Below are 26874 nucleotides of genomic sequence, written 5' to 3' on the forward strand. Positions count from 1 at the left end.
TCTGCTCCTGGTCACCATCTACAGGAAGCTCCTGAGCCCTGGTGGCTGGGCCTTGGAGGCATCTCATGGGCTGCTTCCTGTTGGATTACCTTCATTAGGGCTGTTTTTGCTCCTTCATTAAATTAAATTCCAGGAAGCAGTGCTAATGAAGGCCCCAATGAGTTGCAGAAGCTACCAGCCCCAGCCTTTGGACAGCACGGCAGGGAAGGCTAGGCAACAGGGTGAGCAGAGGAGTGGCTCCCGGGGATAGGGCTGATTATCATTTCCCAGGCCCTCCAAGGATACTGGGTTACCCAGGGGAGGGGGCCTTTAGAGGCTGCATAGGTAACAGACACAGTAGCAAGTTGGACAAGAGCTTTTCAAGGACATGGAGGGGGGCTCAGCTCAGTCATGGACCCAAAGCCTTGAAGGCTCCCTGGGTCCCCTGCTAAGTCACTGGGCAGTTCTCCCGCAGTCATATCAGCAGCACCCTGAGTGCCAGGATCAGTTGGATTTTCAGGGCCAGACATGGGTCACTGGCTTGGAGATGCTGTTGTCCACTGCAGGCTCATATGAACTCCTACCTCAGCATCTCTTGGGCACTTGGGAGCCCCCTGCCTTCCCTGTGCCTCACTGATGCCTCATGGCTGGCCTCCCTCACACCACAGTCCCTCTTGCTCTGGCTGTTCTGGCCAGGCTGGCCTTTCTGTTCCAAGAACACTCAGGCCCTTCCCGCCCCAAGGCCTTTGCACTTGCTGTCGCCTCTGCCTATCGCTTTCTTCTCTTGGCTTGTCACATGGTTGGTCCCTTCTCATCATTCAGAGTTCCCCTTCTTGGACTGTTCCTCCTTTTTTTTTTTTTTTTTTTTGCGTTACGTGGGCCTCTCACCGTTGTGGCCTCTCCCGTTGCGGAGCACAGGCTCCGGACGCGCAGGCTCAGCGGCCATGGCTCATGGGCCTAGCCGCTCTGTGACATGTGGGATCTTCCCAGACCAGGGCACGAACCCGTGTCCCCTGCATCGGCAGGCGGACTCTTAACCACTGCGCCACCAGGGAAGCCCCCCTTTTTTAAAAAATATTTATTTATTTATTTTTGGCTGCGTTGGGTTCTTGTTGCTGCGCGCGGGCTTTCTCTAGTTGCGGTGAGCGGGGGCTGCTCTTTGTTGCGGTGCATGAGCTTCCCATTGCAGTGGCTTCTCTTGTTGCAGAGCACGGGCTCTAGGTGCGCGGGCTCAGTAGCCGTGGCTCACGGGCTCTAGAGCACAGGCTCAGTAGTTGTGGCGCACGGGTGTAGTTGCTCCACGGCATGTGGGATCTTCCCGGACCAGGGCTCGAACCCATGTTCCCTGCATTGGCAGGCGGATTCTTAACTACTGCACCACCAGGGAAGCCCCTGGACTGTTCCTCCTGCATACACCTCCCAGTGGCTCTCGTGTCACCCTGTTGAGTTATTCCAAAACAGTGGAGTTCATTTCCCTGTTTACGTGTTTGGTGTGCTCCTGAAGCGCAGGGTCCCAGCTCCCTTCCTCACCCTAAGGTTCTCGGCACAATGGCACACAGTAGTTTCACAGCAAACAGTAGTTGAAAGGACTCCTCTCAGAGCCTCCTGCCCGTGTCAGGTGGAATCCCCTAGCCCCCAGAAACCTGAGCATGGAGTGCTGGGCCCTGAGTTCTCCAGGCCAAAGCCAATTGAAGGAGGTGGATGACTGTGAAAGGGGACCCTGGACCCCAAGGCCTGCCAGGCTTGGGACTGTTTCCCTGGGGGTAAGAGAAGCCTGGGAATAGCGGTTTGGAAGGAAGGGGCAGAGAGGGCAAGGTGGCTGACTCCAATCTCAGAAGTGCTGCTGGGCTCAGAAGCAGGAAAGGGGAAGTGCAGGGGATGTACTAGGAGGTGGAGCCTGGCTCAGGGTTGCAGGGAGGGAGCCAGCTCTGACCACTGAGATCTACAAACAGAAGTTGCTGAGGCCCTATCTGCAAAGCTGTGATTTGGTGGTACAGGGCCTAGCTGGGCACTCCCTGCCATCTGAGAGCCATGGAGATGGAGTGGCCAGGATCCTGGACTTGGCATCCCTGTGGGGTCCTGCCTGTTCTTGGACTCTGGTGGGGGCAAACACACCCACCCCGAAACTGCCTTTGGGGAAGTTCTGGCAGCTTCCCCTTCCTGGAGTCTGTGGACCGGGGAGTCGCAGCCCACTGAGGGGGTCTCTGTTCCTCACCCTGTTCAGCCTGGTGCACGACAGGAGCTCAGGACAAGCTGGACCTGCTCTGTGGCCTGCGGTGAGCCTCGAAGTTATCCTAGCTGTCCAGGTGAGCCAGTAGCTGCCACTTCTCCATTCCAGCTGGGATGCCATCCTTAGTTCTGCTGAATGTCATTTTACTGTCCTTTACGGTCTAGTTCAGGTGCTGCTGGACCAGCATGCACAGACACAAGTCATGCCTCCTCTGGTGCCCGTGAAGCCCTGGCTGGGCAACCATCCTCCGCCCCCAGAACAATGTCTCTTGAAAGGATGAAAGGACTCCTGGGCTCCCAAGTGTAAAGGAAGCAGCATGCCTGTGATGTCCCTCGCTGGATGACCGTGGTTGCGTCCTGACCCCTTCTGGGTCTCAGTGGCCTCAGCTTCAAAGCCAGGTGTTTCTCTAGCTCTGACTGTTGATTTTCTCCCCAGCCCGTTCCCGAACCCACCCTCCCAGTCCCTGTTCCCACTTCCCTCAGTGATCCTCTCCCTCTAATACTCCCCACACCACCTCCACCAAGAAGGCTCCCTGACCTTCCCAGGCACCATGAGTTTCTACCCTCTCTGCACAAACAACTATGGTGAATATATTTATAGTGATGGCAGGATTAGTGTTTTCACCTCTCCCCGCTCCAGGGGGAACCCCTGGAAGGGTGGGTTAAACTTTGTGTGATTCATTCGTTTCGTTTGACAAATATTTACCTGCCACCCTCAAGGACTATGCTGTAAGGGGTCTGGAATCAGAGATCTGGGTGGGTGGCAGAGACTCACCACTGGGATAGTGGCATCTGGCTGGGGAAGGGAAGCCCCAGGACAATGGGAGTCAGAGATGCCCAGCTCACAGCCAGGGAATGAAAGATTGGGAGGAGGGAAGTGGGGGAAGGGAATGGGGGACGTGCAAGAGAATGGGGAGAGCAAGGCAAGTCAGATGGCTGGAGTGCTGGTGTGTTGCAAATGGAGGGAGATGAGGTGGGCCTTGGTCGGGGACAGCCCCTAAGGGGCCTGGCAGAAAGAAATTACTGTTATAACAACTCACCCCTACTGAGGGCGTTTTGTGTACCATGCACATTCTGAACATTTAGCTACATTTCCTCCCTTATCCGTGACCTCAGCCAGTGTAGTGGGTAGCTATTACTGTTAGGTCCATTTTACTGATAAAAAAAACTGAGACATGGGAATTCCCTGGTGGTCCAGTGGTTAAGACTCCGAGCTCCCGGGCTTCCCTGGTGGCTCAGTGATTAAGAATCCACCTGCCAATGCAGGGGACACGGGTTCGATCCCTGGTCTGGGAAGATCCCACATGCCTCAGAGCAACTAAGCCCGTGCGCCACAACTACTGAAGCCCACGCGCCTAGAGCCTGTGCTCTGCAACAAGAGAAGCCATGACAATGAGAAGCCTGCGCACCGCAAGGAAGAGTAGCCCCAGCTGGCTGCAACTAGAGAAAGCCCCGCGCGCAGCAACAAAGACCCAACACAGCCAACAGTAAAACAAACAAATAAATAATAAATTTATTTTAAAAAAGACTCCAAGCTCCCAATGCAGGGGGCCTGGGTTCGATCCCTGGTCAGGGAACTGGATCCTGCGTGCTGCAACTAAGACCTGGTGCAGCCAAAAAAAAAAAAAAAAGAAAAATTAAAAAAAGACAACAAAAAACTGAGGCACAAGGCGTTTCTGGTACTTGTCCAAAGTAATACGCAGCCGGCAAGTTTGTGGAGTGCTCCTCAGAGTCCCTGCTGTCAATCACCACTGTGCCACCTCTGCCCCTGCACAGTCCAAAGCCGTGTGTGTGGGCTTTATCCTCAGGGTACTGGGGAGCCACAGAAGGTTTGTGTGCAAGAGAGTGATATGGTTTCTTTCAGCAGGATCCCCTTGACTGCCATGTAGAGGATGGATTGTAGAGAAACAGGAGAGCCAGGGAGGAAACTGGAGGCCTAGAATAAGGGACAGTGGGGACAGAGAATGGGGATGTATTTGAGGGGGAGTTAAGGAGGGGAAGAAACTGACAGGATGTAGGGGTGGGGAGCAAGGGTCATGGCTCTGGCTGGTGGGAGGTCACAAAGTGAAAACAGGGGTTATCGGGGGTACCCGAAGTGTCTGGGTTTCAGAGCAGCGGTGGACATGGGGCTGGTGATTGGGGGAGAAGTTGGGCCTGTGGGGCTCTGAGCCCCTGGAGTGGGAGGTGTGTGACTGGAGGAGCAAACAGAGACTTCGCAGTAGCCCTGGGGACCCCCATGAAAATGGTGAGGGAGCAGCCAGGAGCACTGGATGCAGGGGTTGCTGGACTCTGTAGGAAGAGCACTTAACTGGAAGCGGGTGGCTAACTGGTGGGAAGGGTGCAAATACCACAGGAACTGGCTTGGGGCTGGGGGAAGCCATGCCTCCCAGTGGCCCTGTCCTGCCTCACCTCCATTGACTGGGGTCTGTGTCTACCTACCTCTGGTGAGCCTGGCCTCCAAGGGACGGACAGTTTCTCCCTGTTGCCTGGCAAATGCTAGAGCTGTTGCCTGGTAACTGCTAGAGCTGTTGCCTGTTGCTAGGAGCAGACTAGGGAGGCCCAAGGAGGGAGGATCAGCTCTCAAGCGAGGGGCGGGGCTGACAGGGGAAGAGGCCCACCTTGGAGCTGGGTTTGTAGTCTGTGTGGACAGGCTGTGTTCTTGGCTGTGTGCACTCATTTTTACAGTGTGTTCTGTGGATTTGAAGCATTTTGGAGGCTGAGCCTATGTATGGATGTGTAGAGCATATCTCTGAATGTCTGTGTCCCTGGGTGGGCATTGTGTTTTCAACAGTTGCGTTGAGTGCTCATGGCAGGGCCTGCCTGAGCTTTGGTTCCAGGCAGGAGGGAGCCCTGCGGGAACCATTTGAGGACTTACAGGCCAATGCCCCCTCAACAAGAGAGCCATTCAGAGAGGGACGCATGGACATTCCAGGGAGAGCAGACTGAGGATTGAGAGTGGAAGATGTGTATCAAGGTGGTAAGGAGGGAGTCTGTGCTAAACAGGGGACTGTGGGTGGCTAAGCATTGATGACCAAGCATTGGTGGCCAGCTCCCTTCCCTGCTTTGTGGACCTTCCTTGTCTTTGGACTGGGGCCTCCTCAGCTCGTGGCACTAGGGCCACACAGGACACCTTCCTGGGTAACCCTTGGCAGACTTTTTAAATGTCCATCGGAGGTCGGGGCTGTGGCCTCCTCCTGGAGAACAGGATCAGAAAGACTGAAATGTCCCCTTAGAAATGCTGTTGCCTCCACCCCACCTTTGTCCAGCCATGGGGTTGCAGCCACTGTCCAGGGGTGACAGGCCATAAGATCATGGCCACTTATCTTCCCAGAAGTCAGGTGGCACCTCTCTCTCTCTCTCTCTCTCTCTCTCTCTCTCTCTCTTTCTCTCCCTTGGGTCATGGTTGCTGGGTCCCATGATGGAGTCCAGGATAACTACCTGCAGGAGGATACCTCCTAGAAGATCAGAGAAGGATGGATAAGTCTTGGATGATTAGAGGAGGTATCCCAGCTGTAGGGAGACAACCTGGGCAAAAGTGTTGAGGTGGCAATAAACCTTTTTCTTAACTGCAACCTAGAGAGAGAAGGGGCCAACCCCGCTTTAAGACTAAGAAAGCCGCAGTCCAGAGAGCCTCCGGGGCGCTGTGGATCCTGAAACAAGTTTATTGGGTTCATTAACAAGTGACGAAGACACGCCTCCTCCGCTCTGCTCGCCCAACTAAGAGGACTGGTTCCTGCTCGGCCCCTGAGGTGCACTGGATCTCCATCCTCAGGCTACGAGATCCGCCCGCCCCCGCCGTCGGGCCGCGGAGCTCCAGGCGCCCCGCACCCAATCGGAGTCCGGCCCCGCCTACAGCCCGCCCTGCGCTCAATCCTTCTGGGCTAGGCTCTACCCCTACCGCTATCCCTTGGCGTGGCTCCGCCTCCAGCCCGAGCCGAGCTTGGGCCGCACCTAACTTCGCCTTCGCCAATCACCGGCCCCGAATCTCATATGGCCCCACCTCCGGCCCCGCCCCGTCCCAGACCCGGGCCTGACTCGCTCCGGCCCCACCCCCTGCCCGCCCTGCGGTCCGTGCGCGGCGGCCTGGAAGGCACCGCCCGCAGACGCTCGGAACTGCCGACCTGGGAGCTACTCGTAGAGGGCCGGCGGCGGGAGCAGAGTGGGTCGGGCGGGGCCGAGCTGGGCCGGGGCCGTGTGAGGGCCGGGCAGCGGCCGGGCCGGCGGACGGCGGGATGGGCTGCACCGTGAGCGCCGAGGACAAGGCGGCGGCCGAGCGCTCCAAGATGATCGACAAGAACCTGCGGGAAGACGGAGAGAAGGCGGCGCGGGAGGTGAAGTTGCTGCTGTTGGGTGAGGCAGCACCCTGCGCTGGGACCCCCGATTCCCCGCCCAAATCCCCGACTTTGACCTGAGGACTAGGGCTTCGAACTCTCAGACTCGGCCTGGACCCCCCACACCTGGACTTGAACCCCCCAAACCCGCCTGGCAAGGACATACAAATAATGGATCAAAACTCTGGGTTGGCCTAGACCTCTGATCCATAGCCCAGACTCTCAGATCACATCCTCAACTCATTCCAGACCCCAAACCCCCAAATCCAGCCACCAGTGCCCCAACACCCGCTGCCCAGAACTCTGCTTCACCATCCACCCTTGCTGACCAACCTCGCAGATCCTCAGAGCCCCTGCCTGTCCTTTCATACTTCCCTAGACTTTACCCAACCCCCCAGAATCCCACTCGGCCCCCACCTTCAGGCACCACCTGTTCCCTCACCTGCTCCCCCTATTCCTATTGGGCATGAGTATCTCCAGGGCCCCTCCCAGGCCCCCAGTCACTCCCTCCTTCTCCCTCTGTGCCCCATCCCTACTCTGGACCCAATATTCTCCACCTGTGCACCTTGACCCCAAGGGACCTCTCAAGTGGGATGACTGCTTATGAGCTCTCTCTCCAGCCAGAACCCCCAAACCTTTAGAGACCCCTGCTCCCTGCATCTGGCCCACCAGCTCCCTCTCTGCACACATCTCTCCTCAAACCCTCTGCTCCCCTGCTCTTAAGTCCTTTCCCACACTCTGGCCTTCTCCAGGTTCCCCCAACCCTCCTACACCAGGTGGGCCGGGCTGAGTGGACTGGCCCCAGACCTCTAAGGGGCTGGACTGAGGCTCCACTGGTCATGTTGGGGGAGGGGACCTGGCCTCAAGCTTCCCAGGGAGTTCTGCTGGGTATCTGTTTCCCAGTTTCTAAACCCTGTCTGGGCCAGTGAGGGGGGCATCTGGGAGTAGGAGCGAGTGTGGAGTTTGGGTTGCGTCGCCTCCAAGGCCAGGGAAGATGGTGGCTGCTTGAGGGGTGGGGGGAAGTGGAAGTGGTGAGACATCCGACATATTGCTGCCCCCGGCGGGCGGGCCAAGGAGATATGCTGATGGGTGCTAGTCTTCCCGCACCCTTTCTGGGCCCAAAGGCCTGGGAAGTGGCCTCCGGGGGTGGGTGGGCCGTCGGATCTTGAGGTCCTGTGAGTGGTGGACCAGCTGGTTGAGTAGTTGGGGGCCTGCTGGGGGTGGGCATCTGAAGTGGATTTGTGCAGAGGCTGCGGGCCTGGTAGTTGTCCCAGTCCAGCCTCCCCCTGGGAACAGGTGTGGTGCCCAGTGGTGGCCTGATTTGGGGGGGGTTCAGGCATGGGGCTGAGGGAGGCCCTCGCGGCAGCATTGGAGGCTGGACCTGTATGTGGGGGGGGTGTGGCCCCTCAGCCCCAGAGCTGCGTGGGGTCCCCAGGCTGTGAAAAGCGGGGCTTTTCATGCTGAGCGTATGGCCGAGGGACAGCATGTCTTCCATCCTGGGCCCATCTGTTGACTGTCCCTGGGGGCCTGGCCTCAGGGGCACAGCCCTGGAGGTTTCAAAATGGCATCCGCTCCTCTGCCACTGCGGGGAGGAAGAGAAGGGGCGGGAAGGGGCGGCGGCCCAGCCTCCTGGGCTGTTTTGCGTTGGGCGCTTGCCTCTTCCTGTCTCTGCTGCGAGTGCGGCAGCGGCAGCAGCGAGTGGGTGGCGACGCGGCGGAATGCCCATCGCTACTGCCCGCTGGGCCTGGGGAGGGTACTGCTTCCGGTACTGCTGCCTCCCAGTGCCCGGCCAGGGGGTCTCTAGCCAGCCCCTTCCCAGGCCGATTGCAGTTATGGCAGTGCCCGAGAAGATGTGGGACTGGGCCATGGGGCTCCTGGCCTGTTCTGTGTCCTGACCCCATTCCACCAGTCTTTGCTGCTTGGAGCCCGGCTCAGGTTTTAGGACTGGCCACCCCTCCCATGCTGGGCCGGCAGGAACCAGGGGTGCAGGGTTCCCTAGAAATGCTCAGCATGTTCTAGACTGGGGAGTCCATCTCAGCATTCTGCCCTTCTGGCCTTTGCTTTCTCTGTGAAATGGGCTTCCTGGGTTTGGGCCAGAGGAGTGCTGTGCCCAGGATGGGGGGAACAGGGACCTCGTGGAGGTTCCTGTTGGGAGTGGGGAGTGGGGGCTAAGACCCTGCAGAGGATGCACTGTAAGGGGCTGGGAGACCAAACTTTGCCTGAAATTGAGGACTCAATCTGCCAGGACTGCCTGGAGGAGGATCCTGGCTGGCCATCCCTTTCCTGTCCAGGTACAAAGAGGTGATGGGAGCCTAGCTGAGGCAGCTTCAGAGAGCTGGGTGCCTGTCCCACGTAGCGGAAAGACCTGTCCAGGCAACGGAACTCAGGCTGGGCAATTGCCAGCCTTGCCTCCCAGCCAGAACCACGCCTGCTGCCCCACCCGCATACTGGCTCCTTCCCGTCCTGGGTTGCCCCGCCAGCAAGCGGACATAGTCACTGTCACTGTCACTGGGGCAAAGGCAGATGTGATACACACTAACTGGTGAGAGGGTTTTTTCCGGCAGCTTGGTAGGGGGAGCAGAGTTGCTGATACCAGCCCTACTTCAGCGATACCCCTGCCTCCACCCAGTTCAACTTGACTGACCAGCTGTCCCCAGGTAGAATTTGGGGCCTCAGGCTGGGCACTTAGGGGAAAGTAAACCAGAGTGTGTGTGTTTAGAGAGTGACTTTGATTTGTTTGGGCTTGTGTGCGCAGTCTACAGAGAAGGGAGAGACAGTGCCCATCGCTGGCCCCAGGAAGGCTTCAGGGTATAAATACAGCAGTTCTCTCTTGCCCCTGGGACTTTGTATCTGTTCCCTTCCCTTGATGTACTTTTCTGCCGTTTCACTCCTACTTGATCGTTCTTTAAGACTCTGCTCAGGGATCGCCTCCCAGGATCCTTCTTTGACAGACCCCCTTCTCCAAGGCTCCTCTGCCCCCCGCCCCCACACCCCCCAGCGCTACCCCCATCAGAGTGTGGTATTTGTCCAGGTCACAGCTGCCCTCCCTTGCGACAGGGGCAGGGCTGCGTCCTGTTCATTTCTGAGCCTTCTGTGCCAGCATGGAGCATGATACCTATTGGGTGCTTCTTGTCTGTTTGTTGAATGAAAGCAGTGCTACTGGTGTGAACTTGGCCTTGGGGATGGGTAGATGGAGGAGCAAGATGGCGGTCACTGAGCCATCGCCTGCCATATCATGGGCAGGTGGCAAGGGCTCAGTGTAGGGCCAATGACCAGGACTGGGGGGTTGGGAGACTGAGGGAAAAGTTCTTCAGGCTGTTTCCTCCTGGTCTCATCAGGCTATGCTGGCACCTCAGAGACAGCCCTTATCCCACTCCATGCAGATCTCTTGCTGACGAGTGTGCAGCCTGTCACAGGGCACAGCACACAGTAGGGACTCCAACTGTTCATATGGGAGACTGGCTTTACATTCTTCCTTTCAGCTCAGGCTCTTTGGGGACTGTTGCAGGCCCGCTGTCTCTACCACTCCAGTAGAGCCTGTCTAGCTTTTAGGGCTGGAGCTGCCCCATAGTCATGTGGCTCAGACCAGAGTAATGCTGCAGGAGTTCTTGGCCTGGCCAGTGCGGAGCCTGCACATACAGGGGCTCAGTTAGGTTTATCAAATGAAAAGGAAGGGAGTTTTGTGACCTTTGTCCTGTCTGTGTCTCTCACAAGGGGCGTGGCACACTGTAGGTGCCTATTCAGTGTGTATGGAAAGAGTGAAACTATTGCGAACATCCGTGAACAGGGATAAATAATTCTGGGGCTGCTGCTTGGGGCTTGGTGTAGCTGGAGTTAGTGGGAAGGGCTAGCCCAGGATCCTGGCTGGCTAGGTAATGGGTAGAGTCTAATGATGCCTATGAATGCAGGGGCGTTGCTTCCTGGAGAAGGGGTACTCTGCGTGGCCTTGAAAAATTAGCAACATTTGCCAGGGTCAGGCATTGGGGGCAGAGGGACCAACTTGGTTCCCAAGCCTTTGGGTGGGTGTTTCCTGGCCTGTGGGGAGGAGGGCTCACCCTCCTTAGACTGGCTCTTGGGGTCACACAGACCTAGGTTCAAATCCCAGCTCCACCTAGTGTACTGACTGAGAAACCCAGTGACAGGTGAAATCCTAGTAGGTGACCGGCTCTCCATCCATAACCTGGGACGCAGTGCCTGCCTACAGCCACAGGTGTTGTGGGGACAGTACACCAAAGTCTGGGGGTGTGAAAACAGGTGGGGGACCCTCTGCTGACTCCTGCAGAGCTGAGAGTTTGGTGGGGAGGGATCTCCCCAGCCTGGAGGCTGCCTGGCTACAGTATGGAGCCCCTGGGAACCCCCTCCCTTTCCCTTAGGCAGCTGCTCACAGCAAGCGGGAGACTGAGGCTTGCAGACATTGGGTGCCATCTGGAGTGACACACTGTCCTGGGGACCTTAGGCCCAACCTCTGGGGACTGAGCCACCTTCCTGGGGGTCTAGGGTTGGGGGTGTGTCAGGGCCCTGGGTACCGCGTGGGCTGGTACCCAGGCCAGCCTCCAGCCTCCCTATTCTCCCCATGGCCTTCACCATCCCACCATCCCGCTATCCTGCTATCCCGCCTTCAGGCTGGATTCATTAGCACTTGAATGGGGGGTGGGGCAGCTTGGGCCTCAGAGTCTCTTCTTCCCACCCCTCCCCCAGGCTAAGCCAGGCTTTGTCTTCCTGAGTCGGTAGTGCAGTGCTGGGGCTCCCAAGTGAGGGAGTGAGTAGGGGTCTAAGCCCTTTCTGACCCCCTCTGCCTAGGTCCTGCTCAGGTCCCCTGGGCTCAGCCCCTGCCCATGACTCCAATGTCGGTGCAGCCAACATGAAAACTTGTACCTCTAGGATAGGAGTGAAACTGGGTCCTTCAAGTGATACCCCTGAGCTGGGAGACTGGGTGAATAAGGGCGGTTTTGCAAAGGAAGTGACACTGGAGCTCAGCTGAGGGTATCCCAGGAGGGTTGGGGGTTGGAGAACCCCAGACAGAGGTCAGAGCGGGTGGTAAGGACAGAGGGAATGCCTGCCACTGTGGCCAGAGGTGGAAGTCAAGCCAGTTGGGGAGTTCAGGCTTCCATGCCAGGACCTGAGGCAGCGTTAAGCCACCCACTGTGCTTGACTTGGAGCCTAGGCTGCCAGATGGGGACTGGCATGGTCAAGGACCTCTTTGGGTTGGCCCAGGGTTGGCCCTGGGCTGGCCTGAGCTGCCGGGTCACTGGGTAACATCATCGATACCCAGGCCTGCAAATGTTGCCCAGTTGCCCAGCAAGTGACAGCAGGTAGCTGGGGGTGGGGCCTGATGGGATCCCAGTGAGGTCCCTAGGCTCCAGCAGAGCAGGGGCTGGCACTTGGGACAGCTTGGGCCAGAGGCAGGCACACTAGTCCTGTATACCCTGCCCTCGATCTAAGTCCCTAGATGTGTCTCTCTCGGTCTCTGTCACTAGAAGCCACCCATTCTTTTGGCAGGAACAGGATGGAGGAAGCTTTGTCCACATAAGCCCTTAGCCTCTGAGGGACCAGGGCCTTGCCTCACCACATCCCCAGCAGAGGACGAGACAGTCCGACCCAGAGCCTAAGTGCTGTCTCCCCAGCAGGATGGGGGCAGGGTGCAGGCCAGCTTCTATCTCACCTTCCCAGTATCTCAGGGCAGGAGTCCTAACCTAAAAGTTCAGTGGGGGAAAGGAGTTAACAGGTTCTGGCCAGGCCACAGCTGATGGGCCTGCCTAAGAATGCCCTGGGGAGGGCAAGGACTAGGCCCTTTGATGGTGGCCCTACTACCTGCAGCTCTCAGGCAGCCCCTCCCTCAGCCACAGGTGCAGGGTGGGGCCCCCTCTGCCCAGCCCCACCCAGCCTCTCTAGCCTGTAGCTCTTGTTCTTACTAAACCCCAAACACTCCACCCTCACCCCGATGCTGCTTTTGGGGCTATGGTCATCTTGGTGGTTGGAGGAATAATCTCCCTGGAATAACCACACATTCCCTAAACTGGACTGGACCTTCAGTGTTGGCCTTCTGGGTACACTTCCAAGGCTTGACAGTAAATGCCAGGCCAGTTTGAACCGAAGCCTAGAGGTGGTATCATATAAGCCTTGTTGAGAAGGTGTCCTTATGGCTCGGAGCGTTCCGGGGTGCCATGGTTGCTACAGCCTCAGAATATCCAGAGGGGGTGTTGATGGCAGCACCTACTGTGCCCCGGGCAGGAGGAGGGGCAGTGAAGTCTGCATGGCAGGACTGGGCCTCTCAGGGAAGTGGTGTCCACACCAGAGGAAAAGGAGGAAGCAGCTGGAGGAGGAGGAGCCCAAAAGGGGAAGAGGCTAGAGAGCCGCTCACACTCTGCACTGGGGTGGGGAGTGTGAGCCAGCTCAACTGGGGGATTTAGAAGGTGAGCCCCACCTGTGCAGGCTCATCTGCATATGCCTGTGGGCGACCCTACTGGTAGTCACTGGGTTGGAGTCAATCTAGACAGCTCTGTCCCTTGTCCTGTCCCAGCAACCACTGGGCCCAAGATCTCAGAGAAGGTGGCGCCTCTGAGAAGGATTCCAGGCCCCTCCTTTGACCACAGGAAGTGGTGGCTGGGAGAGGGACGCCGGCAGGGGGGCTAGCAGGAAAGCAGAGGGCTGCTTCTATGTTCCCGAGCAGCCATTGCCCTCCAAAGCCGGAAGGCCGGCTGCAGGCCCAGATGAATACCCGGAAATGGAGCAGCAGCCCCGGGATTAGCTCACTCTGGGTTTCCCCTGCCTGGGGGTAGACAGAGGGCCCTTGATCCAGCGTAAGGATTCCCCCCACCCCACTACTCACTGGGCCTGGGGGTGCCTTCACTGGGCCTCAGTTTCCCCTCTGGTGATAACAGCAGCTGCCTCTGATTGATGACTATCGTGTAGGGTTGGTCTCATCGTATTTAACCCTGCGAGGCTGGGACTGACATTACATCCATTTCACTGATGCAGAAACGGAGGGTCCGGGACATCATGTGACTTACCCAATAAGTGGAGACACCAAAATGCGACCCAGGTAGTGACCCTGAGCACCTGCCCCCAACTGTTGTCACCCCTCAGGAGCCTGTGCCCAGTTGGCAAGAACTGCTCAGTCAGGATGACAGGCAGATGCTCTGGGTGCTCATGTGTTCTGCATATGCCTGGGGGGCCTCAATTCTTTTAGGAGATTGAAAGGGGACCATCTGCCCAGGAGGATGGGACCCAAGACTCTGTGCGTGAATCTTTTTCCTGCTTAAAGCCAGAAATCTGCTGTGTGGCCATGGGGTGACCTCGTCCTAATACATCTGGCCCACGTCCCCTCACGGGAATACTTAGGTCACAGTCAGGCAGCTTAGCGCTTTGCTCTTCCCCTAACATTACGCTTGTGCTTCCCACAGCACCCAGGCTTGGACTGAGACCAGGCCTGAGGAAAGCTCAGAGGCTGTCAGAGTCCAGCATGGGGGCCCCTGAACCTGAAGACTGGGAGTTGTCCAGATGAGGAGCAGGGAAGAGTGTTTCAGCAGAGGGTCCCCACTAAGAGCAAAGCCCGTGTACGGTACTGTGTGGAGACTGATATGTCTGTGGTGTGGGCTGGCTACAGCATGAGACGTGGTGAGGCCGGTCCTCATGCTACTTGGCCTCCAAAATCCAAGTTTTCTTGCCTTGCCTTCCCCCACGGAGGTTCCCAGGGTTTTGCTCTGGGTTGTCAGGCCAGGCCCTAGGGAACTGAGGAGCCTAAAAGCCTTAGGAGAGCTAGAGCAGAAGCAGCAGAAGCATCAAGGCGTCGGTGGGCCATGAGGCCACACACAAAGCTGAGAACATGCATCCTCATGGCCAGTCAAGACTTCGGGGCCCAGAGCGCCCACTCCCCCGTCTTCCTCACTGTGTGACCTCAGGCTGTCCTCTCCTCTCTTTGTGCCCAGTGCTGGGACCTGTGATGTCTTGATTCTCAGCACGGTCCATGGCTTGTGAGCACATAGGCAAACTGCCCGCTTGGGCTGGACAGTTTGGGGTGGGTGTGAGGACCCAAGGGAGGCTGCTCAGGGCAGGCGTTGGGCTTGGCACACTCCCCTGAGGGGTACATTTCATAGATGGGGACACTGAGGCCCAGGCATGGGCATCTCACCCAGGGTCTACCACAGTGAATCAGGAAGAAAGGTAGGGGTTATTCAGATTCTTTGAAAACAGCAAAGCGATTTCTTAAACGAAGAAGCCTCAAGAAGAGGGGTGTGCCAATGGCCTGGCTCCTTGTATGACCTGGGCCCTGTCCAGCACCGCCTGGCTCCTGTGGAGGGTGAGACCTGTAGCCTGAGTGGCCGACAGTGCACAGGTCTCAGGGCCTCCTCTCCTCCAGGGTGGTCTTCCTTACGTGGTGCCTCAGTTTCTCTGTGTACAGTGGGCAGGGACCCACTGAGGGAGACACAGCCCTGCCCTGGAAAGCCCTCTCCATGTCTGGCAGGACCCGAGGCCTATTTCCCTTGCACAGAGAGCTCTGACTTGGCAGTAGCAGGCCAGGCCCTGGTTGTTGGTGCTTCCCTGATGGGCATCATGAAGCCGCGGAAGCCGCTGGAGGCTTCCCAAGTGGCAGAGGCTGGAGGGAGGGAGGTTCCGGGTTTGTTGGGGCACCTGGAGGAAGCCAAGGCCACGCACGTGGGTGGCGGTGTCACAGGCTCCATCCAAGACCCACTGCCCGGCCCCTCGCAGTGCCAGACCCCAGCTGAGCCTCCTTGGAGGGAGTGAGGGGGCCAAAGAGCAGCACCTGGAGGAAGGAAGAGACACCAGGGGCGGGGCTTGGAGGGCCTTTGTCTGGCGGGGCCCTCTGCCCCTCCCTGCCGTCTCCATTGTTCCCTGGCGTGCGGCGTCTCTGCGGCCGAGGGCTTCCCAGGCTCGGGAGGGGGCCATGGCTGCGGCACCTCCCCCAGCTGCCCCTAGCCGCGGCTGCTTTCCAGAAACCAACGCGCCTCTGCGCCGCCCAACCCCCACCTCCTCCACCGGGTCTCTGGCTGACGGGCTCCCCCTGGTGGTGGCGGGGCGGGACCCTAAGGCTGCAGGCGAGGGGCGGGAGCTATGGGGCCCCAGAACCGCAGGCTGCGCTGGAGACGTGGCACCTTACAGGGATGACCGTGGGAGGTGGTGCCAGGGCTGTCTTCGGGGTGGGCTTCCCAGGGCTCACCCCTACCTTCCCCCAGTGCCCCCCGCCAGGGTAGGCCAGGGGAGGGGATTGGGAGGGGGGCGGTGGGGGCTAGGGGGCGGGGCCGTGCTGTGGGTTTTGAGCTGGGCTGCTGCCCGTCTACCCTGTGGTCCCAGCCACTGCCGCTTCTGAGAATCTCTGCCCTCAGGCCTGCCACGTCAGTTGGCTGCTCTCCCAAGCCCCACATGTTCCAGGGGAGCCCACCAGCACAAAAGCCTCTGCGGGGAGGCCTGTTACCCAGCCTGCCCAGCCTTCTGGGTGAGGAGAGCCAGTGAGCAGTGTCTGCCATGAGGCTGCTGGACGGGAAGGAGTACCCCGCTGTGGAGAAGTGCCGGGTTGTGAAGGGAAGTGACAACTAAGAGCAAAAAGCCAGCAAAGGAGTGAGTGGCTCTGACTCTGGTCCCAGGTTACACAAGTCCCGCCAGGGAACCACCACTGCTGAGTCAGCCTCTTAGCCACTGGGTCCTTGCCCTGTGCTGTGCTTTGTCTGAAAGCCTCAGAAACTCGCCTTCAAAATGAGATGGTCACAGCAGGCCCCTCTGCAGGCTGCGGTTGCAGTGACCTATGCAGCGTGGTCACTGTGGGTTGCAGGAAATGAGAGGTTTGGGGAAATCTGTCATCTTCCAAAGGGTAAAAGAAATAGTGATAATAACTTTGATCTGAATGCTCACCGTGTGCTGGGCACTCACCCGTCTCCTCGGACGAGATAATGGTGGTATCCTGTTTCACAGATGAGGTGTCAGAGGAAGGGCAGGATAGGACTGCAGCTCTTGGAGATCTCAGGGAGAATCGGGGTGGACACCAGGGCTCTGGCAGGTCTGGACCTCCCTCTGGGAGAGGATCTGAAAGTGAGAGATGGGCCTGCTGGCCACTCGAGGCTTCACAGCTTCTGCAGAAGGGAAAGTGGGGCCAGAGAGGAAAGCGGCATGTCAGGGCCTCCCTGCAGGACAAAGCCTTGTCTGGGAGGTAGAGGGTTCAAGATAGACGACAGCAGAGACCTGATGTTGGGGCTTGGGATCAGCATCAAGCCGTTGGACCAGTGGCCCTGTCTCTGCTGCAGAGGCCCTGCTGGCCTTGTTCAGGCAGGTGGAGCCGTTGTTTCTCCCTTCCCCCATCTGTTCCCTCCTCCGTTGGGGCCCAGCGCTCCCAGAGTGGAAGCAGATGTTCTAATGCAGAGCAGCCGCTGTCACCCAGCACATCTCGGCAATTACTGCCTGCCTGCTGGGGGCCCAGCAGCTGCGCCCCAGGGCAAGGGCTGCAGAGGTTTCTTCCTTGGTGGGAAGAGGTATGGCCCAGTGGGAACACTGAGGGCACCCCAGGGATCCTCTGTGGGTCCCTCTGGTCTCAGCTGGAGAAGGAACGCCTGGTGGGCCAGCTGTGGGTAGGAGACTCCTGGTACCTTCTACTGGCTGAGTTCCCCCCACCCAGCACCTTTGCAGCAATCCGGATCCAGCTAGTGAAGCCCCCTTCTCTGAAGGGAAGGTGCAGGGCTGGGTGGGGAGAACTGGGTGCCCAGGATTAGCAAGGTACAAGCAAACTCCACTCCAGGTACCAGCCTATCTAACAGGGGAACATCATCAGGCCCCGATGGAAAAGGAGTTCCTGGGGCATCTAGCTTGTGGGCTGCCCGAGAACCAGGGTGTCCACCGGGATATCATGCTGTGGCCCCACCCACCTCTGTCCCTTGATCTGCTGTAGCTGCTCCTGGGCCATGCCTCTGATTCTGTCCTGGTGTTCTCCCCTGCTTCCTGCTTGGCTGCCAGCATCACACCCTTGTCCTGCCACTTAACTCCTTCCCTCTTGAGTCACAGCTGCTGGAAGGACAACGGGACAGCTTTGACTCCAGGGATGAGGGCTCCATGACCTTGGTTTGTCCACCTGTCAAATGGGAGTTGTTCTGAAATGACCCCTGCGGGGGGCAGAGAATGTCCTCCAAACTCTTCAAAGGGAGAGGAAGGGAGATTGAGGCTCGAAGGGGACAGGGAAGGGAACCTCAGTGTCTGCCAGGTCTGCAGCAGCTAGGAAAATCAGATGCAAAGCAAGTTTGTGCTGTCATCCCCATCTCTGGGCAGGGTCATGGAGTGGCCCACACCCTTTACCAAGAGAGTAATCAAAGGGCCAGACAAGGAGACTGGTGCCTCAGGTGGACGGTGGTCCCAAAGTCACCCTCACCTGTGGTCCCCTACGCCCTGGAGATCTACCCGCTCTGAGTCTCAGTTCGCCTGGCTGGGGACGGCATGATCGATCTGACCCATCACTTTGCATCCTTGGCCTCCACTCTTGCACTGGCTGAGATTTGTGGCTCCTGGGTCTTCCTTTGCTCCAGGATGTGCTCCCTCCCTCCTGCTCTGTGGGAGCAAGTGACTAGGTGGGAAGGACAGCCAGGCGGTCACCTGGCCCTCGTGGTTAGCCAGTCCAGTGCTGTCCTCCCTGCCCCATGGATATTCTGGGCCCTGGGGAAAGGGCCTCAGTGATCAGGCATCACCATCAGGCCTTCCCAGGCCCTCTCCCCATGTCCCCACTCTGCAGGTGGGAAGTGTTAGTTTGAGGGGTCCTAGCTGTTCCCCTGCCATGCACAGCCCAAGGGAAAGGGAGGGATGCTGCCACTGACCAGAGCCCACACCCAGGGGAATGCACTGGGACTGGGGCCTCTAGTGCCCAGGGGCCGGACCGATAGAGGGGCTCATGCCCCAGCCTGTCGAGAGCCTGCCCATTTGTGCCACCCCCAGTGCTCCCCTATCCTGGGAAGCAGGCCTGGGACAGTCAAGCCCAGTGATTCCAGGCAGCTGGTGGCGTTTGTGAGGCCTTCTCAGGGAGGCCCCTGGGTTGTGGACATGCCCAGGCTCACAGCTGTGAAGGCCGCAGCTGCACCTCAGTTTCCTCCTGGTCAATGTGGATCTGGGGTGGGAGGTAGGGGGGATGCAGGCAGGGGCCTCAGCAGGGTCTGCTGCTTCTCCGAGGGCACTGCAGAGACTCAGACCTGTGTCTGCCTGGGAAGTAAACCCAGTGGCAGGGACTGTGTGGCCCAGCCACAGTACCAGGCATGCAACACTGCAGGGTGAGCCACCTGCAGAGGGGCTATAACTGTGTGACAGCAGCCTCTCTCAGTTTCCTTTTTTAAAAAAATTTTTTTAAATTAAAAAAAATTTTTTTTTGGCCACGCCCTGCGGCTTGCGGGATCTTAGTTCTCCGACCGGGGATCGAACCCGTGCCCCCTGCATTGGAAGCACAGAGTCTTAACCACTGGCCTGCCAGGGAAGTCCCTCAGTTTCCTCATTTGCGAGGTGGGGGTGAGAGTAGAGCTACCCCCGGGGCTTGTTGTGAGGTTACTTAGTGGGTGTGATAGGCGTAGAATAGCATCTGACACGTAGGGGGCACTATTCACAGCTCGGCCGTGATCATCATTGCGGATGTTATTGCTGCTCGGATGTTATTGCTGCTCGTGGTAGTTTGTGTGTTAGCCCCTTCAGCCTCTGAGGTTGTCTTAACCAACCCTGAGGGATATGGGGGCCAGAGTCCTCAAGTGTGACTTCCCCACAGACCCCACCACACACCCTGCTGAGCTGCTCAGAGGGACAGACCCGCCACAGTGATCAGGAGGCTTGGGACACACGCAGGTGGGGCATGGGGCAGGTGTGCCCAGCAAAGAGAACTGCACGGGCAAAGGCCTGGAGTTGGCAAGAGGAGATGCCTGGCGGTGACGGGGCAGAGCAAACAGTCTGGGCAAAGGCTGGGAGGGAAAGCCAGGCCAAGCTGAGGTACGCTCTACTTGGAGCTCAGGACAGGGAGCAAGCGGCAAAGGGAAGAGGTGGGACCCTGCCTCCACCCCCTCCATCCCCCAGCCGGGAGTTGAGTGGTCTCACACTTCCCTGCAGACTCCCTGAGGAATGCAGATTTCTGGCCTGCACCCCTCGAGATGTGGCTGTGTGTCTGGGATGGGGCCTGGAAATCTGCTTTTAAAAAGACAAACAAACAAAAAAAACACCCTCCCAAGGCATCGTCCTGCAGCATCTGAGCCACATTTTGAGAAGGGCTGAGCAGGCCACGCATCATCGTCGTACATGTCTCCCTGCCTTTCTGAATCCTGGCAACATGATCTTGGGCCAAGACTTTAATTTTCTGAGCCTCAGTGTCCTTGTCTGTGAAATGGGAGAAACAGTACCTATCTCTGGGGCTGCTATGACAGTCACAAGAGAGAGAGCCAGCAAATCCCTCAGCAATGGCCAAAGAGAAATACAGGATGGGGCTCTGCAGGGAAGCATCTTGAGTCAGTACAGGTAGGGTGTGTGTGTGTGTGTGTGTGTGTGTGTGTGTGTGTGTGACACTGCATGGGGCGCTGGGCCTTGGGCCATGTCTGGGAGGCAGGGGTATGACGCCATGCCCGGATCCAGGCCCCTTGGCAGCTGCGGCTCAGAGTGGAGGGAGAGAGGGCTGCTGCCCCGCTGGAGTGAGCAGGGCTCCTCTGCTAGCTGTGCCTAGGCACCATGTTGGGGAGCACTAGCTGCAGAGTGGCAAGCCTGCATGTGTGAGGATGACAGGGTGACTCCTGAGCCTCAAGTCTCCAGCCGAAGCCCCTGAACTCAACCAGGGAACTGGGGAGCCATGGTGGGCAATGGACCTTGTGGGAAGCGAGGGCCTGGAGTGAGTCCACCATGGGATCCAGGTGGCCGAGGTTGCCTTCACCCCTGTGGCCTTGCCAGCTGCACCCCTGGTAGCTCTGCTGCCCACCAGGCCCGACTACCTCCATCTCACTGTGCAATTGATGGGGAGGGTGAGTTCTGCCTCTAGACCACGTGGCTGGCTTACCTCTGTAACCCCACTGGGCCTGCTCCCTGACCAACTGTACCCTTTGTTCCAGGTGCTGGGGAGTCAGGGAAGAGCACCATTGTCAAGCAGATGAAGTAAGTGCTGTGTGCGGGAGGCAGCCTCCAAACCTTGATTTCCCCTCTTCTTCCTCTGGGCCTGTACTGGGTCCAGTATACCCAGCCCAAGTATAGGCCCAGCCGTGTTAGCCAGGTCCAGGACCTTCCCAGAGGCAGCATCCATCCTCAGGTCCGAGTGGTTTAGAGGCAGTTTCCCCCTTTCTTTTTTTTTTTAATTTATTATATTATATTTATTATATATATAAAATATTATATTTTATTTTTGGCTGCATTGGGTCTCCGTTGCTGCACACGGGCTTTCTCTAGTTGCGGCGAGTGGGGGCCACTCTTCATTGCAGCGCACGGGCTACTCATTGCGGTGGCTTCTCTTGTTGCTGAGCTCAGGCTCTAGGTGATGCAGGCTTCAGTAGTTGTGGCACACGGGCTTCAGTAGTTGTGGCACGCGGGCTCAGTAGTTGTGGCACACGGGCTTAGTTGCTCCGCAGCATGTGGGATCTTCCCAGACCAGGGCTCGAACTCGTGTCCCCTGCATTGGCAGGCAGATTCTTAACCACTGCACCACCAGGGAAGTCCAGTTTCCTCCTTTCTGAAGTAGGTCTCTCCAGGCCCCAGCAGCCCCAGGCAGCCATGTGAGGTCCCTGTGCCCTGTACTCTCTAACCCCTGACTCCTGGCTGCCAGGATCATCCACGAGGATGGCTACTCAGAGGAGGAATGCCGGCAGTACCGGGCAGTCGTCTATAGCAACACCATCCAGTCCATCATGGCCATTGTTAAAGCCATGGGCAATCTGCAGATTGACTTTGCTGACCCCTCCCGCGCGGTACGTGGACTCCCCAACCCTGCCTCCCTCCCATAAGGCTTCAGGGCAAGTCTTGTCCTGGGGAAGCTGAGAACACCCCAATCTGGGCCTCATTCCGGAGGCCTCCCTGCCTCTGACAGGTGGGGTGGGGGTGTGCTCCTGCAACTAGCTGACCACTCACTGCTGTGCCCAGGACGACGCCAGGCAGCTGTTTGCACTGTCGTGCACGGCTGAGGAACAGGGCGTGCTCCCTGAGGATCTGTCCGGTGTCATCCGGAGGCTCTGGGCTGACCACGGTGTGCAGGCCTGCTTTGGCCGCTCGCGGGAGTACCAGCTCAACGACTCTGCCGCCTAGTGAGTACTCCAAGGGGCTGGGCTGGGGGTGCAGTGTGGGGAGACCTGGACTATAGCCTGAACCAGAGGGCCTGAGCACCCTTAAAAAGATACTGCCAGCCTCTGTTCGTGAAGCTGCTGACTGTCAGCCAAGGTCTTGGTGATCTGGGGTTTGGCCTGGTGCAGGGCTGTGGAGGGACATCCAGACAGATGGTGCCACCCAGATAGGCTGCTGGCCCCGTACTCTCATGTCTCCTCTCCTACCTCTGCTTAAGCCAGTCCCTCTGTCTGAACAGCTTTCCCAGTCCCACTGCCCATGCCATCCTGAGCCCACCCAGAGAGGGGCTGGACCTCTGTGAAGGTGGGTGGAGGCCGGTCTTGCCTGGCCATGGCACCTGAGCCCTGCCCCAGTCACAGGGACAGCCGCCCCACTCTCCCCGCCGGGCCTGAATGCACTTGTGAGTGCACGCCCCTCACAGGAGCTGCAGAGTCACAGCCAAACACTGCGGGGGCGGGGGTGCTCCCCAGAGGTCACAGGCTCAGCGCCAGCAGAGCTTTTGGGTCCTGGAGGCAAGGAGGGGTGGGTCCTATCAACCACTGCCATCTCAGTGCCCAGGATACTCAAGGAGGGCAGCGTAGGGCCACCTTCCAGCTACTTCCCACTCCTCCATCATCCTCATCCCCGTTCTTCATTCCCCAGACATTAAGTTCCCACCTTGTGCTCAGCACTGTTCTGGGTGTGGGAATTCAGCAGTGAACATGGGCCCTGCCCTCCCAGGCAGGTTTATGCCATGACAAGGTCACCCAGAGGTGGGGAGCAGATTGGAAAACTCCAGGGACCAGGCATACTGCAGCCCCTCCTCACAGCAATCCTCCAAGACTGCTGTGGGGCAGTGGGTCCCTGGGGTGAGCCCACCTGTTGGGGACAAGGGAAAAACTAGTGGGGAACCCACCATGAGGCCTCTGGGCTGGAGGCTCTCAGTAGGGGGCAGGGTACAGTTTGCAGGTCACAGCACATGCGTCATGGTTCCCCATAGCCCTTCCTGTTTTTCTGTTCTGTCTCTGCGTCTCTGAGGTCATTTCCCTCTGGCCTAGCTGCTGGTGGGAGCCAAGGGCTCGCCCCAGCAGCCCTGCCCCAAGAGCAAGACACTGGTACTGGGCAGTGGCTGGGAGGCCTGGACCCAACCCATAGGACACAGCAAAGATATTGAGGCAGGCAGCAGAGCTGGTCTCAGGGCTTGGCCGGGGCAGCTTGGATACTAATTAGGAGAGCTGGTAATGAGGAGCCCCTGGGACCCCCGCCAAGCGAGTGTTCATGCCTTCCCCCTGAGGAGCCCAAATTTTACTGGGCAAAGAGCCCACTGGGCCTGGCAGGCCCCAACCTGTCCAGCCCTGCATCGAAGGACATGCCAGCCTGCTCTGTGGCGGGTGCCGTAATTACGCCGATTAGCATCCTGAATCTCTCACTGAAGGACTAATTTGCCCCCTCCCACTGCCCTCACCTGTAGTTCCAGCACCCTGGATCTTGTCTGACGCAGGCCTGCCTCAGACCTGGGTGCTGGGGCTTGGCTGGCTAGCCACAGAACTGCCCCTCCTCCCAGGCCCATTCCACAGGCAGGAGGCAGGGGTGCTAGTGCAGGTTTCCTCATCTGAGCAGTGAATGCAGTACAGGCAAGGGTTAAAGCGGCAAGGGCTATGCCTGGGAAATGAGGGGATGGGAGGGAACGGGGCCCGGTGGCCCCCACTGATGCCCCACTCCCCATCCCAGCTACCTGAATGACCTGGAGCGCATTGCACAGAGTGACTACATCCCCACGCAGCAGGACGTGCTGCGGACTCGCGTGAAGACCACGGGCATCGTGGAGACGCACTTCACCTTCAAAGACCTACACTTCAAGTGAGCGAGCGTGTGGGCAGGGTAATGGGGCAGGAGCTGCCAGCCTTGCGGGTGACAGGGAAGAGATCCTCACTCCAGGGCCTGCCGATGGCTGTTGGGAACGAGGGCTGGTCCAGGATCCGCAGCCCCACTCTGAAGTTTCTTAAGGCTTTGTGGTTGCCAGCAGCTCACAGCCTCTGCTGACCCTGCCCCATGTGGAGGCAGCCTACCCTGCTGACCAGCCTGACCCTGCTGGGCCAGACGTGTCCTGGCTTAGAACCCCAGGGGTAAGGTGGGCCAGCGTGGATGATTCCATGGAGGCAGCCGCCATACTCTGAGCAGGCCTCTGTCCTCAGTCGGTCAGCCTGTGAAATGGGGCAGGGACCTTCTCGCAGAACTCCCTTCTCTGGAGCTAAGGTGCTGTGTTTGCAGGATGTTTGATGTGGGTGGTCAGCGGTCTGAACGGAAGAAGTGGATCCACTGCTTTGAGGGCGTCACAGCCATCATCTTCTGCGTAGCTTTAAGCGCCTATGACCTGGTGCTAGCCGAGGACGAGGAGATGGTGAGAGGCCCGGAGGCCACTGGGGGAGGGTGGGGGCAGTGGTAGGGGCGGGGGCTGGTGCTGAAGGCGCTGTCCTGCCCCCAGAACCGCATGCATGAGAGCATGAAGCTGTTTGACAGTATCTGCAACAACAAGTGGTTCACGGACACATCCATCATCCTCTTCCTCAACAAGAAGGACCTGTTCGAGGAGAAGATCACACACAGCCCCCTGACCATCTGCTTCCCTGAGTATACAGGTGTGGGGTCTGGGCCTCTGGGGAGGAGCTGGTGGTGACCAGGTGGCCCACGGGCGCCCCCCGCTGGACAGAAGGGTAACTGTGGGACACACGCAAGGGCTGGTGCCTCACAGGCTTATATATCGATACTTGTGTCTGTACACCCCAAGGCCCTTCTTAACACACTCAGGCATGTACTCTGTACGTCACTGAGCATCTTCCTTCACACAATCAGGTGCCCCTCTTTGCACACTCAGACGTGCCTGTGCCCTCTCACAAGTGTCACACGTTATATGCTTGTCAGTTCACACGCATAGAACCTCGCTGTACCTATGGGACAGGCCTGCCTGCCGCACATGCAGCACGAGTCCTCACCATTTTGTCTCCCACAGGGGCCAACAAGTACGATGAGGCAGCCAGCTACATCCAGAGCAAGTTCGAGGACCTGAACAAGCGCAAGGACACCAAGGAGATATACACGCACTTCACGTGCGCCACTGACACCAAGAACGTGCAGTTTGTGTTCGATGCTGTCACCGATGTCATCATCAAGAACAACCTGAAGGACTGCGGCCTCTTCTGAGGGGCAGCGGGGCCTGGCAGGATGGTGAGCCAGAGGGGGCCGGGCAGGGAGGAACAAAGTGGGGCCACTGAGCCCAGAGAAGGGACACGGTTGGGGCTGGGGAAAGTCCAGGTGGGGGTGGTGAACTTGGAAACCCGCTAGGAGACCAGAGGGCAAGGGGAGGGAGGCACAAGGTGCTGAATCAGGAGGGCGATGGAATGCAGGGCACTGACGAGGTGGCACAGGTAAGCCTGGGCTCCGTTCTGCCCATTGGTCCAGACAGCAGAAATGCCTGGTTGTGTCCTGGGACAGAACTAGAGGGCTGTCCCGATTTTCCTTGGAGAAAACTCACTTTCTCACCCACCAGGCCATTGGCCTAGCCTGAAGGATCTAGATGACAGAGGGGGCCCAGCTGCCTCAGCTGCCCACCACTCAGTATGACCAGCTCTGCACTCATCCCTGCTGTCTTCCCCTCTGACCTATCTGAGGGCCCTGGTCTGAGGCTGGCCCCACCAGCCCTGGGAGAGGTGGGGAGGATTCTGCCAGTGCTACAGACTCCCCTCCCCCACGTAACCCAGCAACACACACTGGCTTCTGGGCGGGCACTGTGTCCCTGGTAACGAGTGGGTGGGGAAAAAGGAGAAGGGTCATTGTCTAGGGAGGCGGGAGGAGAGACACACACTGGCTACCTCCCTCCCTCCCGACCCATGCCCTGACTGTCCCCCACCTCCAGGGCCACCGCCGACTCTGCTCCCCCCAGCCCCTGAGGAAGATGGGGGCAAGAGGACCACGCTCCCCGCCTGTCCCCCTGGCCGCTTTTCCCCTTCTCTCCTCTCTCTGTTCTTGGCTCCCCCTCTCCCCTCCCTCAGCTCCAGAGACTTGGGGGAAGGGTTGCCACAGGCCTCCCTGTTTGAAGCCTGCCCGTATCCCAGGTGCAGGGAACGGCCACCGTACCCCCTCCTGGCATCTGTTCTGGTTTTAACTGTTGTCTTGTTCTGTGATGGGGGAGGGGAGCACATGCTGAGTCTCCCAAGGCCTGTGTTTGGAGGGGCACCCACTTCTCCAGCCTGGGACCCCTGGCTTCGCCCAGCATCAGCCCCTGACCCAACCCAAGTCCAAATGTTTACAGGGAGCCTCCTGCCCCCACCAACCCCTTCCCCCTAAGCCACTCGGAGGCCCCAAAGGAAAAAGCACAAGAAGCGTGAGACGCCACCATTCCTGGAGACCACAGTCCACTGGCTCATTCTCGTAGCTTTTTTTTAAAAAAAAAAAAAGAAAGGCAAAGGGAAAAAAAAAGAGAGAGAAAACTGCAAACCTAGAAAACTTTTTAGAAGAAAAACTATTTAAAACTGTCAGGTCCTGACCAGCACCCACCCAACCCCCTTCCCATGATTCCGTGCCTTGAGTGTGTCTGCGTGTTTACACCCATCCCTCTGCTGGTTGCCCCCTGTGCGGGCGGCGCCCCTGCCCTGCCCTCTACAGAACTGGGTTTCAAGGGCTGTTCCAGACAACTGCCAACGTCACTGAGGGCCCCGCCCCAGCGGCCCTGGGCCCTGGCTCCATTAACCTAAATGTAGCTCCTTAGCGCTAACCTAGGAACCGCCGCTGCCTGCTGAGGGGCCACGCCCCTCATGCCCTCACCCCAGGCCCGGGTCCTTCAGTGTTGAACACTTCCTTGCTTTTTTCACATGTTTTATGGAATTGTTCACCTGGTTTGAAATAATAAAATGTAGAAAGAAAAAATACCAAGAACTGCTCGACATTCTTCTCTCCAGGGGGCAGAGACCCAGGCTAAGATGTGCCAAGGTGATGGTAGTCTGGACCTGGATCCTCACTTGTGGCAGGGCCCTGGGCACTCAGCTCGCAGGTCATACTCAGGCCCAGTACTTACCACTTTAGTTTTCCC

General features: G+C 58.3%; 1 protein-coding gene across 2 annotated transcripts; it reads left to right on the plus strand.

Moving 5' to 3' along the window:
• Positions 1-2266: 2266 nt before the first annotated feature.
• GNAI2 (G protein subunit alpha i2) lies at positions 2267-26464 on the plus strand. Of its 2 annotated transcripts, none has more exons than XM_060022545.2 (9): positions 2267-2285; positions 20594-20636; positions 21298-21439; positions 21612-21772; positions 23520-23648; positions 24060-24189; positions 24274-24427; positions 24799-25013; positions 25702-26464. In XM_060022545.2, the coding sequence occupies exons 2-8, from the start codon at positions 20632-20634 to the stop codon at positions 24987-24989; spliced, it is 912 nt and encodes a 303-aa protein (XP_059878528.1). In that variant the 5' UTR covers positions 2267-2285; positions 20594-20631; the 3' UTR covers positions 24990-25013; positions 25702-26464. The 2 variants fall into 2 exon arrangements, with proteins under 2 accessions (XP_059878528.1, XP_059878527.1); XM_060022544.1 differs by lacking the exon at positions 2267-2285 and adding an exon at positions 6296-6558.
• The last annotated feature ends 410 nt before the right edge of the window (positions 26465-26874 follow it).

The sequence above is a fragment of the Delphinus delphis genome, chromosome 10, assembly GCF_949987515.2.
Source record: "Delphinus delphis chromosome 10, mDelDel1.2, whole genome shotgun sequence".
Taxonomy (NCBI): Eukaryota; Metazoa; Chordata; class Mammalia; order Artiodactyla; family Delphinidae; genus Delphinus; species Delphinus delphis.